The sequence below is a fragment of the Natator depressus genome, chromosome 1 (genome assembly GCF_965152275.1).
Source record: "Natator depressus isolate rNatDep1 chromosome 1, rNatDep2.hap1, whole genome shotgun sequence".
Classification (NCBI taxonomy): Eukaryota; Metazoa; Chordata; order Testudines; family Cheloniidae; genus Natator; species Natator depressus.
The window spans coordinates 57,937,245-57,951,661 of NC_134234.1; the positions used below are offsets into that span (position 1 = coordinate 57,937,245).

Consider the following 14,417-nt stretch of genomic DNA (forward strand, 5'->3'; position numbering starts at 1 on the left):
GGTTTACTTGTAAAATCTTCTGACTGACTAAAAGAAAAGCAAATTCTAAGGTGGGGCATGTAGACAAGATGCTGGAGGAAAAAACTTAACCTAAATTGTGTTTATTTTAGGACAAGTTTTTAACAGGGGATGGGTAAAATGCTTGGTTACTCAAGAATCTTCAAAACTATCCAACAGATTTAACAACTGATCCATCTGGGCACTGTCTTTCCAGTATTGTTGGAGCCATAGCTCAGTGGTTGAGTATTTGACTGCAGTATTGTAATAACATTTAGAAACTGGCAAAAGAACCTGCTTTCCAAATACATTGATACTATTGTATGGCAGAATTGGGGAATTATAATTCAGTTAAGATGTATAATACAGATATTACAGGCATAATCTGGGTTTTTAAAGTATTAAGGCTGGTTATTGTAACAAAAAGATGGTCAAGGATATGTCTAAGACTGTTCTGGTTTTAATATTTTAAACATGGAAAATGAGTTTAAATTAAATTTAGAAGCAAGAGCTAGATGATGACATTTAGAATAAATGTAATCTACAGTATTGATAACATGATGTAGCTAGAGGGTACAGAAGTTATGGAAAAACAGATCTTCAAGAATAAGAATTGTCTTAATTAATCCTAAAATGTATTTGCAAAAGGAGGAAGGGAATAGAATCAGTATAATACTTAAAATATAAATCATGTAAAAGAATTACAATGAATTTAATGGACTCCTCCCTACCTCGCCAAAAAAAAAAAATCGGATGGTGTTATCACAGCACTATATATTTTATTCTCCATCTTTATGATTGATATAGACACCTTACTTGTGTTAATTTACCAAACTTAACTATTCACCATGTGTGTCTTATTTTTGTTCCTTAGGTGTGAGCATTTTCGTTCCATATTAAATAACAATGATGATGATGATATTATTGAAATGAGTGAATTCTCTTATCAAGTTTACCGAGCCTTCCTGGAATATTTGTACACAGACAGCATCAGTCTCCCTCCTGAGGATGCAATAGGTAATTGGCATAAAGTCAAATAATGTCAAGTTACTGTTAAGAGAGAACTTTAAAGTTTGTTTTAACAGGTTCTAGAAAGATGGGGTTGATCATGTTCATTGTTATTTTACTATCCTTTAAACCTTCTTTTACGCTCCATCACATGTACATGGATGAGGTGATCCATGTAGCGGAGAATCCTGCAGTAGGAGGAGGATGGCAAAGATGCAGTTGGAGAAAGGGACAGAAAGAACGGGAGGGGATGATGAAATGAACAGCAAATGTAGATTGTATTCAAAAAGGACCATTATTTCTCATATTAAAAACAGTTTTTAAAAGCCTCTGATACCTTCCTAATATTACCTTTCCATTTGATGTAGTTGCCACAGACATTATTTGACCACAAATGGGAAGGGAGCTGGCCCAGATGATCACTGAAGAGAGGAGAGATGGTTCACTAAATAACCTCCATTAAAATGTGATGCAAACTACAAAAAAGATGGAGAATTTGTGTCTTAATAAGTGTGAACTCTTCAATTTGCATAAAGCCTTTTTGGAGGTTTTCTGTAAAAGTCGATCATAGAATCATAGAGAAACAAACTGATAACTATGAAATACAAGTTTATATGGCTTGCATAAAGACAACCAAATATCTGTGAATTTTCTACCTAATTCTCAACAGGGCTGCTAGATTTGGCAACATTCTATAGAGAAAATAGATTGAAAAAGCTTTGCCAGCAAACTATCAAACAAAGCATTTGTGAGGAGAATGCAATTGCTCTTCTTTCAGCTGCAGTCAAATATGAAGCTGAGGTATGGAAAACTTTTATTTGTACTAGAAGTTCCTTAGAGAGAGAACCGTTTTTCTGAGACATGGAACTATTTATGGTAACTATTTATTGCAATTAATGAACCATCACACATGAATATTGTAATCAACTTCTCTGGCTTCCCTAAGCATGCACATTTCCCCTTTCAGTCCCTACAAAATGCAGCTGCTAATTTCATCTTCCTTGCCCGCCAACTCAATTGTGTCAGTCTCCTCTTTGAATTCTTTCACTGTCTCCTCATCTGCTCTGGCATGACATTTTAAGCTTCTCACCACCACTCAGTACATAACTCTGCCAATGCCACTTATCCACCTTTGAGTTTTGTATCACCTTCTGACCATGTTCTTCCAATGTACCTTCACTGACCATTTGTCAGCTTTTTGCACAATCCTCTCTCTACCACCTTCCACATGGTCCCCTACACAGGATATCACCTCCTTGGGCTATCTTGTAACGCCCTTTTCTGTATGGATTTATTCTTCTCTCCGAGATTGACTTTTGCTATGCTGTTTACAGTGAATCATGTTGACATGTAAACAAATTGCCTGTTGGTCCTTTTCCCCTATCCTGTGTCTTCTCATCTGTCTATTCATGGATTGTGAGCAGGGAACGTCATTCTGGAATGTCTGGAAAGCACCAATCATGTAATGGGCACTAATTAAAAAAATGTTTTATTTGCAAATATGCTCACATTTTATTTTGTGAAAAAAGTTTGCCTTTTCTTAATTTTTCAGTACTATTCTGTCTGCAAAATATCTGTAGTTTGGTATTTACAAGATATTTCAATATCAATTTTAGACTTAATATATAGACATGAATACATCAAACTCCCACAAATATTAACACGAGTTAAGTGTGTGCACTGAGACTAAATTTGTTACTGGCCAAAACAGTTGCCAATCCATTGATTCCAGTATAATAGTAGTCTGCTTAATCCAGTGGTGAATTTGACCCATCTGGTTGGTAGGTGAGTAAATGGGTGTGCTGACTGAACACCAAAAATATTCACTAGTGCTAATATCTTGGTTTATTAATTACTTGTAAAACCAGTTAAATCTGTCAGCTTGGTAGCTTTTTATAATTTACAGCTTCATCCTTATTAAGAAGTCAAGTCACACTGGGAGACCCAAAGGATGGTGCTGAACTGAGAACTTTATTATTTCTTTTGTTTAGTTTTGCCTTTCTAAAAAAGCCTGTAGGGAGGGATTTAAATGAGAAGAATGTACATGTCTGGCGGAGCTGGATTGGTAGGCTGTTCCATGCAGAGGGCAGTGAAGGAGAAGGGGCAAAAATGGAAGTAGAAGATGGGAGTGTTGAAACTGTCATCATTGATGATATAAGTATGACAGGATAAAAAATGAGATATAAATTGGGATTCATTTGTGCAGAGCTTGAAGATGGGGAGACAAGAAGTGTACATTTAATATTGGAGGGGTTGGAAGCGGGCAGTGACATGGTCAGATTGACAAAAGAAGATAATTTTGGCTGGAGGCAGAGCAGTATGGGGAGATAATGAGGTTGGTGAAGATGCCATTAAGTAATCAAAGAGAAGATGACCAGGGCATTAATAATTGTGATATTAGGGACAGAAAGGAAGGGTCGGAGTTTTAGTGTGGACACTGAAGTGAAAGATACCATGGTATGGGGAAGCACAGCAACTTTTACTCTTAATAGGATAGGTTTTCATTTGAAGTTTGTTATAGAAACTTCAAAATAGACTGCCTCACCGTAAAAATATTCTACACCTTTAATTCTACTTGTCAACATCAGAAAAGGCTTTGATCAACCTGTTTCACTTGGAACTATTACAAGTGCAATTATGTGTGTCATGCAACATGTAAAACTAGCCTGGACAAAGCGCCCGTGAATATATTGTAGGAAACAGGTGGTGACGGGGATGGACTGGATGACCTCATGCATGTTTTCCAGCTCTACCTTCTATGATTCACAGTTTTAATTAGCAACTGTAATATTCTTTCAGAAATTTTGTATTGTCCTTTAGCACAGCCATTGATTATAAACTGAAGGAGGTAAGCACTGTTAAAACTGCAGAAATAGTGAAAGTATAGGATAGTGTGTCAGCACTTTAGCTGTAAACGCTTTGTAAGACTGTAAGGTGCAGAAATGTAAAACATGAAATTTCTCTCTAGAAATCATCAGTTCATAAAATAAATCTATATGTAGCCATTGGAAAAGGTACCAATGTTCAGTTTCTAATTTATTTTCACTTTATGTAATCAACACAAGTAAAAGATGGGAATATGCTGCAGTTCTCAGCCCTAATATGAAAAATAAATTGACTCAATTTACTTTACCAAAGATAAATGCATCCAGAAGTAATAGTCACAAATAGGACACCTCCGAAAATTGTGGAAATGCTTGCTGAAGTATTGTCTGTTTGTAGGAGTAGTTCTATGCAGTTGCTATTTTTATAGCACATTTCTAATGTACTGTGGGCTGGATTGAAGATTAATTAGCTGTTATTTATACTACAAATTAAAAGTTACCGTTTTCTAAGCAGCAAAATTATTAAACATCATTCCCTGACTGGCCAGTGAAGAGGGTTTTTTTCAGTATAACAGGGAAGCAACCTCCCTTAATTTTCTTTTAGACAAGCTATAATTTTCTTTTAGTACAATCTATAATTGCCCAGGCTCTAACAGTAGGATTCCTGGAATATAATCTGGAATGAAATCTAAGATGTCATTACATTTCCCAAGCGCACCCTTCCCCCCTACCCTTGCCACTTCCTTCTGTATTTTTGGCCTTTCCTGTTCTTCATCTTTTTTGTTGTTGTTGTCCCCCACCATACACACACTTTTTTGTGGTTCCATGCCTTTTCCCTCTGGGCATTTTTTCCCCACTTATCCCACTTTTATAGCTGTTGGTCTTCTTTTTCGGCTTTAATTGCATCTCTGCAGAGGCAGCAGACTAGAAGCATTTAACCCATGGAAGGGACTACAACGGGAAATTAACTAGCATTTTTGGAAGTTCCCCGCTTCCCTCCTGCCCAGTTTGCAATACTTGTATACTTCACACAGAGGGAAACTGACTAGAATTTTCCACTGAATGCATCCGATGAAGTGAGCTGTAGCTCCCGAAAGCTTATGCTCAAATAAATTTGTTAGTCTCTAAGGTGCCACAAGTACTCCTTTTCTTTTTGCAAATACAGACTAACACGCTGCTACTCTGAAATCTGACTAGAATTAGTACATTTCTTTTTGCAACAAGCTTCAAAGAGGTTGCAGATTGTGAATCATGAAGTCAAAATATTGCCTTGCAGCTAACTCTATCTGTAATGTGCTTGCTGCAAAGGATAGGTTAATTTCTTTTCCTTCTGCAGAAGTTATTTACCCAGGAACAAGCTCCAAAGGGGACAGGTATCAGTGCATAAAGAGAGGGAATGCTTCCACTGCTAGAAGGTTGAATGGGCAAGGCTCACTGAGTGCAGTTACTGTTGCATGGTTTACAAAACATATGACAGTCATCCACGTTGGGTGTATGTATGCTGAGAATTTTCAGAAAATCTCACTATTGATCTAACACTTGTACTAGTAAGTCTAGGACAAGACAGTTATTTTTACCATCATGTCTAATCCAGCTGCTGTTTTTTTCTCTGCACGTTACGAGATGCAAATTCAGAGGTCAATATGTATATCTACATCCTTGTGAGGCTAACGTGTCCTTTCATTAAGTTAAATATTCGGGGTAGAGGAGGCAGTTAATTTGGGGTCCCACAATGGCTAGAAAATAAATTGTATCTTTGACAAATTTTGCAGATGTTGAAGTTAATTTGGGTAAAGAAGGGAAGGAATCGTTAGCCTTTTTCCGGGGATACACTAGGAAAATTGAAGGCTTTATTGTGTGATGATGCATTTATTTCTTTTTGCATGTACAAATAATTTTTAGAGTAATTGCATATGGTTGCACCTTTTGCATTTTTTTTTATATTGTATTTCAACTTGAAGGTTGACACATTAGCTGTCTCCTGTTCACATTTGTGATGTGATCCTGATTTCTGGTGATGCATAAGGATTCATCATATAGTTCCATATGAACAAATCTCATCCTGTTGTTTTTGAGGTGGTCACTTAGATTACCAAACCCACTGCAGACTAGTCAATCACAGGGTATGCTAGCTGACTGGATGATTGAAACTTTTTAAACAGGAGAATAATGAATGACGCATTTTCAGAATCTATCATTTGTACTAAAATTCAGAAACTTTCCAAATTCACAAACATAGCTTGTGCTCTTGCAGCATGTTCTCGCTCCTGTAGCGGGGGCGTAGCCAAAGCCGTTCATATGCAGTCTTGATGCAGGAAGTTATCCACTTGGAAATCCTCTGGGAGGAGACTGCCTGTCCCTTCATACAGTCTTCACCTCATCTGTTTATGTCATATGCGGCCAGAAAGGGTTTAGTCCTGTCCAGATAGAAGGCCAGAATCGTCTGATGTCCAGTGTGTGAAGATGCTGTTCCTCCTCTGGAGATGAATGCAGCTTAGGAAAAAATACAAGTAAATATACCACCTGGTTTCAATTAAATGGAGAAACCGCTTTAGATACATGAATGGATGGATGAAAGACTGAGAGCGCTGATAGATGCTCCCTCGATGAGCTAAGCAAAAGGCCCGACCACTGAAGATGCAGCAAATACTCCAAGATGTCTTAGATACTAGCCAGCATCAGCTGAACTCTGCAGGCCAATGACCGTATTGAAAAACAATTCCACTTTGCCGAATAGGCTATCCTAGTAGAGGGTTTTTACTACTGAGTAGGACCCTGTCAAACAACCACTGAGCATTTCTCTTCCTTATTCAACCACAGAGCAGCCATGCCTTGAGATGTAGAGAGCTGAGCGTGGGATGCAGAGTGTGCTGTGATTCTGCATGAGCAGGTCAGGATGGACAGGAAGGAATACAGGAGGCTGAACCGACAGTGTGAGGAGGTGTCATAAATATAAAGGGAAGGGTAAACCCCTTTAAAATCCCTCCGGGCCAGAGGAAATCTCCTCTCACCTGTAAAGGGTTAAGAAGCTAAAGGTAACCTCGCTGGCACCTGACCAAAATGACCAATGAGGAGACAAGATACTTTCAAAAGCTGGGAGGAGGGAGAGAAACAAAGGGTATGTGTGTCTGTCTATATTCTGTCTTTGCTGGGGATAGACCAGGAATGAAGCCTTAGAACTTTTAGTAAGTAATCTAGCTAGGTACGTGTTAGATTATGATTTCTTTAAATGGCTGAGAAAAGAATTGTGCTGAATAGAATAACTATTTCTGTCTGTGTATCTTTTTTGTAACTTAAGGTTTTTGCCTAGAGGGGTTCTCTATGTTTTGAATCTAATTACCCTGTAAGGTATTTACCATCCTGATTTTACAGGGGGGATTTTTTTTTATTTCTATTTACTTCTATTTCTATTAAAAGTCTTTTTGTAAGAAAACTGAATGCTTTTTCATTGTTCTCAGATCCAAGGGTTTGGGTCTGTGGTCACCTATGCAAATTGGTGAGGCTTTTTATCCAACATTTCCCTGGAAAGGGGGGGTGCAAGTGTTGGGAGGATTGTTCATCGTTCTTAAGATCCAAGGGTCTGGGTCTGTAGTCACCTAGGCAAATTGGTGAGGCTTTTTACCAAACCTTGTCCAGGAAGTGGGGTGCAAGGTTTTGGGAAGTATTTTGGGGGGAAAGATGTGTCCAAACAGCTCTTCCCCAGTAACCAGTATTTGTTTGGTGGTAGCGGCCAATCCAAGGACAAAAGGGTGGAATATTTTGTACCTTGGGGAAGTTTTGACCTAAGCTGGTAAAGATAAGCTTAGGAGGTTTTTCATGCAGGTCCCCACATCTGTACCCTAGAGTTCAGAGTGGGGGAGGAACCTTGACAGGAGGTAGGAAAACCAGCACTGCTTTGGCCATACCAAGGCAATGAGGATGAGCTTGGCCCCTTCTGCTTTCAGCTTGAAGATGATCTGTGGAATGGTCGGAGTTGGAGGAAAAGCTCATAGAAGAGCCGACTGCCAGCTGAGGTGGAAGGCATTGGTCACGGAGCCTGGACTGAGGCCCCAGCCAGCCAGCATTTCCTGTTGACCCTGTAGCAAACAGGTTGCTCATTGGGAAGCACCACACTGCAAAGATGACTCGTAGAACACTGGGCTTCAAAGACCACTTGTTGAGGGAAAAATTCCTGCTGAGATGGTCTGCAAGATGATTCTGAACCCCAGGCAAGTGATCGGCTACCAGAGTTCTTCTCCTGTCAATGCAGAACTGCCACAACCTGATCGCCTCTTGGCAGAGCACCCTGGAGAGTGGTACCCTTTCCCTGCTACGTTCCCGGCACCAGGTATGCCAGTGCCAGAAGCGGTGTGGACCCCAAAGTCAGCAGCAGTACCAAAACAGCTGAAAGTCACCCTGGTAACATCTGCAGTGCCAGCTGCAACGGTGCTGAGAAGTTTCCTGGTGCCCAGGACTCTTGCACTGAGCCCGGTACTGGCCCTGTTTCCACAGACTGTGGAAGGGGAAATATCAGGCTGCAGTGCCAACAGACCCGAGGGTTCAGTGGCCCGTCCAGGCAACGGGGCTATGAACAATGCAGTTCTTGCCAAGTCCTGGACCAAAGGAGAGGTCAGGATGGAAAGTCAAAGGAGGACTGTAGCCACTTGGCATGATGCCAGCAAGAAAACAGTCGGTGCTGGCATCTTCCTTGTCAGTACCGAACTCAATAGATACCTCGGGACCAGAACTGGAGTTGATGATACAGGTCTCTAACGCCCCTGATCAGTGTCGGGGATCAGTTAGAGGCACCCACACCATCCCATGCGCCGGCACTAACTCCATGCCTGTCCATGCTCTTCGTGGGGAGGCAGGAGAGTCCATGAGACCTGGAACAGTCTCATTTGGTCTTATGTGAACTTTTTCCTCAGTGCACTCAACAGAGAATGGCTCCTCCTCTGCTTCAGAGCACGAGGCGGCAGCATTCTTGGAACCCAAAAGCAATGACCTCTGATCTGACATGGCTCTCAGTGCTGAAGCAGATCGCATGGCCTGTTTGCCTAAAACAGCACATGTTCGAAGTTTCCTATCCACCTGAGTCCGTTTCATGAACAATCTACAGACCGAACACTGCTCCTTGACATGGGCCTCATCCAAGCACAGCAAAGATTTGTATGTGGGGATCATTATTAGGAATTGCTCCCACACACAACAGGCAATGTGTAAACCCTGGTGAGGGCATCACTTAACTACATACAACTCACACTAATCTCAGGGTATGACTAATTACATACAACTAGAAAAAACACTAAATTCGTGAGAGAGTGTGAGGTTAAGACCACACACAGCTCCAGCTCCAGCCATGGATAGTAAGAGGGCACTGAAGGGAGGGGGTGGAATGGTGCTGCCACACATAACCAGGTGAGGGACTATGGCTGCAAGGCGCAAGTGATGCCCCTCTACGGCTCCTCCTAGGCAAAATTCTCCAGCTCCAGTGGCCTGGGCACACTCACACGTAAGTGGAATACATCGCTGCAGCTACTCTAAGAACCCCTAGTTTACTCATGACATCATTTGCAAATATTTTCATATTTGTCTTTCTACTTTGAAATCTAAGGGTAGGAGTGCCTTCACCCACTCTTCTCTTCCAATCCGTTTTGTATCCAAGGTCGGGCACCCCTTCACTCTACCTTTTCTCCAACATACTATTACTGTGCTACTCTTGCTTCAATCATCTTGCTGTTTTCAGTAGATATGGGTCAAGGAAGTGTGGCCTTGAGTTGAGTTTTAGGAAGAACAATAGCCAGATGTCAGCTGTAACCAGTCAAAACAGCGGTAGCTGCCTTGACAAGTTTCTGGCCTTGCTATTGTAATGTTTTGTTCTAGGTATTATTTAGCATTTGTAAACTTTCATGTGGATATTGTTGGGATGAAACAGACAGCCGAGATGTGAATGCTCACTTAAATTTGTAATATCTTATTGAATAACTCATAACCTTATTTTGTTTCTAGGACTTAGAAGAATTTTGCTTCAGGTTTTGTATAAACCACTTGACTGTAGTTACACAAACTACAGGCTTTGCAGAAATGGATCATGACCTCTTGAAGAACTTCATTAGCAAAGCAAGCAGAGTAGGAGCATTTAAAAACTGAAGAATGCTTGCTTCAAAGAAAGATACTTTCATCATGGGAACATTTCCTCTGAAAAACTTATCAGCACTCAGAATGCCTGGAAGAAAAGAGGACAACATCCATTAAAGTCAGTGTTAATGTTGATGGGCGGATTTAATAAGCTTCCATGTAGCCTAATGCACAAGCTTTGTGAAGATGGGTATGGTATAGAATAAACAATAGATATAAACAATCTGCCAACAACTTAGGTTTAAAAAAAATCCTAATGGAATAATTGTTTTCCTTTAAAATCAAGTGGACTGTTCACTATTTTCCATTTATATTCCTTGTTTTCTCCCTTGAAATATTTTCAAAAACAGCTCTTTAACATTTTCATCTGAGTTTACTGGATAGCATGAAGCTGGCGGTTGCTAAAGCTTCATTATGCACCTTTAAGGTCAATCAAAGTAAATGTGCTACAAGAAGGTTCCTTTCTGGTTAATTGATCACCCCCTCTACAGAAGTGTTGAGCTAGAAGCTTGTTTTGCTAAATATAGGATAAAGGAATATATCATACAAATTCCTCTTAAAAGAGCCCCTAATATAAAGAAAAAGCCACAGAATGGATACTTTGTAAATTAGGAGCAGCCAAGGCTCAAGAGAAGGCTATGCTGAATTTAAGTATGAAGGACTTATTTTAAAGGCCTAGTTTTGAGTTCTTGGCTCTTAAAGTCATTTTCTCGGATGAAAAACAATTGGTTTTTTTCCAGGGACTTTACCTCACCTTTCCAGTGGAACACTAACTTCTAATTGGTTTTGTCATGTAATGAGTTATTTCACTGTTAGTTTTGCTGCTCAGAAACACACCTCTTCACCTGCCATGAAAAGGAAACTCAATGAAAAAGAATTATCAATTGACTTTTCTGCCAGTGTTTACAGATAAGACAGGTGCTTGACATGAATTATATGTGTGGGAGGAGGGATAGGGAAAGTTATAAATCAATTCAATGATTAAATAAGGAAAGTTAAACTGAAAGTCTTTTCAAGTGGTAACCAGGTGCCATTCAAATACTTCCTAAAGCAATAGGTGGAGAAGGTTTCAGTATGCTAATTCTTACGTGGAAAGACTTTTGCACTGTGACACAGAATGCTGAGATTACAAAATGTTTATCAGTTTTGGTTTCTGTTATGGTAAAGAAGACTAATTTGTATGTAAATTACTTAATCTAATTTCTGTTAAAAGAACTGGCTTCACAAACTGATGGGCCAGTGGTTAGGACACCACCCTAGCCTTGCTCTGTCATAGACATCCTGTGTGCCCTTGTGCATGTCTACACAGCAGCTGGGAGGTGTAATTCATAGTTCTGGTTCCATACATCTGGTTGCTCTGCTCCAGTTAGCACCTACAAATTGCAGCATGACCATCCTGGGGTGACCCCAAAAACAGACTCATGGTACCACCAGAATAGCTTTATCTATTACCCCCTCCTGGATTTGGCAGAGGTTCCCTAACAGGTAGCCTCCCAACTTTTACTTGGTTTCTGCAGGGTGAAAGGGAATGACTTGGTTTACTAGCAGTTCCTTTTTAGAAAAACTCCCCAGAATATCTTAGACCAGTTACCCTTGGGAGGACTCGGATACAGCCTATCAATAGAATTGATAGATACACAGGCGGTACTTTTCCAAAAAAAGTATCTTTTATTACAGTAGCACACTGCTAATCCCTGGCTACAATGTAATCTAAGCATAAAGTGCTGGAAATAAATCCCTTAACACAATTCCTTAATACAGATTTTAAAATTTCCCAACTGCAATGTCATACAATTAGAACAGTATTAAGTGTTGCACCCTGTATACGGTGATCAGCAGTGTGCAGTCCTGACAGCAATCTTAAATCTTCAACTTTATACATATGAATGTTACATTGTTTTATAACACACACCTTTATTAACCCAGACATACATACACATGCTCATTAATCCTGTTTCTGTTCTGTATTTGCACAATACCTAGCATGCTTACTTGCCGTAGGTATCTTTCTCTCTGCTCTCTCAGGGTCCGTTCTGTTCTACACTGCTGCCAATTAAGATACTTTTATTTTAATTCTGCCACAATGTTTAGCTAATGATGGCAAAGTGATGTTTTTAGTGCTGTGCTTAGGAAACAGAATAGAACAGCTCAAAAATCTCTAGTATCACTGGAATGAGCAGTGGCCTGGGCTAGTCATCTGAGAATAATCCTACCCAAGCCCCTGGGTATGTACTTGGATAGCTAGCCTGAGCTGCTGTGGCCACAGTTATTTTTAGGCACTAGGTCAAGCAGAGCCAGTGCATGTACATCTACCCAAGCTGGCAATAACATCTCCCAGCTGCTGGGTACAGGTATCCTTAGTCTACGTCTCAGTTCTTCCTCTGTCAAAAGGGGATAATAGCACGTCCCTACCTCACAGGGGTTTTGTGAGGGTAAATCTATTAACTTGTGAGGTGCTTAGAAATGATGGTATATAAACCAGATTCAACCCACCACTAGAAATAGTCTTTAATCTGCTGTGTCACTAACTAGTAGAGCTGGTCAAAAGTTTTTCTGATGGAACTTTTAGCTGGAATGGAAAATGCCCTTTTGTAAAAACAAACACACCCGTTTCATTTAGAAATGGTTGAAAACGCATTTTGATGAGGCCAGAATATTATTTTGGCACTTTTGGAACAAAAAGTTTCAACTTTTGATTTTTGGGACCATTGTTTTATAAGAAATTTTGAAACAGTAAATGAAACATTTTCAGCTGAGACTAAACAGGTTTTCATAAAGTTCAGTGTGCAAGAAACTTCAAAATCACAATTGCCTGTGAAATGAAAATGTGGGCATCTGCACTCCTCTACTAAATTAGTCTGCATTCAGTGACTAAGGAAACAAGGCTGCATTTGTAGAGGAGTCTCACAGGAAAACCAATTCTGAGCAGTGTCCATCACCCTTTAGTCTCTTTGCCCTAAGCAGCATTTCAGTTGTGTACACCAAAGCTTGGGCTGTTTTCTTTCAGGCAGCTTTTTATTTTTGTAGTAGTGACCATATGGAACTAACTCTTTGAGAGAACTTCTCTGCAGTGATGTCTGTTTTGAGGATAAAATGCAGACATCTTCATTTGTTCATTCAATGAGGATTTTATGCATTTAATTCTTGACCTGGACAATTTAATAGTGTATTTATACACTGCTATATGCACACACAGTAAAAATATATTTATTTAGCTTTCATTCACATTACTCATTAAACAGCAACACAAGTTACTTTCCTTTGCACTTAAAGGTCAAGCCTTCAGAAGTGCACTGACTTGGTGTTGGAAACCAAAATGCATGTGTGTCTGTACAGGTGTGTGCTCGAACAGCAGTGCGAGGACACTAAATCCATCCTGGGCGGTAACAGTTTTATATTTTTTTTTGTTTTTGATGATTTGAGGATGCTGCTGTCACCACTCCTATTGATCTTGGAATTGGATCCATTGTTAGCCAGTATTAAATGTGTTTCCAGAGACTCCAGTTCAGACAGCAATGAAAAAATATTTGTAGACATTTGGGACTGTAATCCTAGACAGGTGAGGTATTCATTCGAAAACTGGACTGATGGCCTAAAATATCCTTGGACTGCTAAACAAGAGACACTCCTCCAACTAACCACTGGGGAAAACAGGTAAATAAATATTTCTTGAATTAAATGAAACTTAAAAAGAATAAAAGTAAACTACTATCACAGTGATTGATGTTAGTAGGTTCAGCCTCATGGTGTTTTGTAGGACCCACCTTTGGAATGATGGAGCTTTATTACAAAGCACATTCACTGTGTAAATTGCTGTAGTGTATAAATGCTTTTTATATAAACTGAAGATAGTTGTTTCCTTGGGATTACTTTGTAAAATAAAACCTTTATCCATTAGCATGACAAATTTTGCTTGACCCCCTAAGGATGTATGTAGCCCTACCATAATAAAATATCCAGCCAACTTCAGATTTCTGTAAAAACTCATCTGGCTTTATAGACAACTAATAAAACATTTATATTTAGGATCTTAGCCTTTGACCTATTTACTTTTTATTATAATCTAAAGCCTACATAGAATTGCTTTGACCATTCTTGAACAGCTGTTTATGACTTCCTTATTAGCATGTTGTGGGGATGAGGGGAGAGAAATAGGTAACTTGCAGGATAAAAATTGCAGTTCTAAAGTATAGTTTAAAGTCTTTTTCTAAAAAGAAAAGGAGGACTTGTGGCACCTTAGAGACTAACAAATTTGTTGGTCTCTAAGGTGCCACAAGTCCTCCTTTTCTTTTTGCAGATACAGACTAACACAGCTGCTACTCCGAAACCAGTCTTTTTCTAAGGGCTCATTTACATGTGGCAAGCTGGGGTGAAAATCTACCCATGCACTAACCCGTACACTAGGAATCGGTGCAGACCCTACTCTTATGCATTAAAAGTTCCATATTGCCTTTTGAACTACTCCTCTTT

General features: G+C 39.7%; 1 protein-coding gene across 3 annotated transcripts in view; it reads left to right on the forward strand.

Moving 5' to 3' along the window:
* RCBTB2 (RCC1 and BTB domain containing protein 2) overlaps positions 1-14,417 on the forward strand; it is an 88,946-nt gene that overhangs the window by 65,036 nt on the left and 9,493 nt on the right. For all 3 annotated transcript variants that reach the window (XM_074960786.1, XM_074960775.1, XM_074960794.1), the window contains exons 12-15: positions 872-1,014; positions 1,676-1,806; positions 9,819-10,865; positions 13,371-13,601. In XM_074960786.1, the coding sequence (XP_074816887.1) occupies positions 872-1,014; positions 1,676-1,806; positions 9,819-9,959 (415 nt within the window). In that variant the 3' untranslated portion in view covers positions 9,960-10,865; positions 13,371-13,601. The remainder of the gene's footprint in view (positions 1-871; positions 1,015-1,675; positions 1,807-9,818; positions 10,866-13,370; positions 13,602-14,417) is intronic.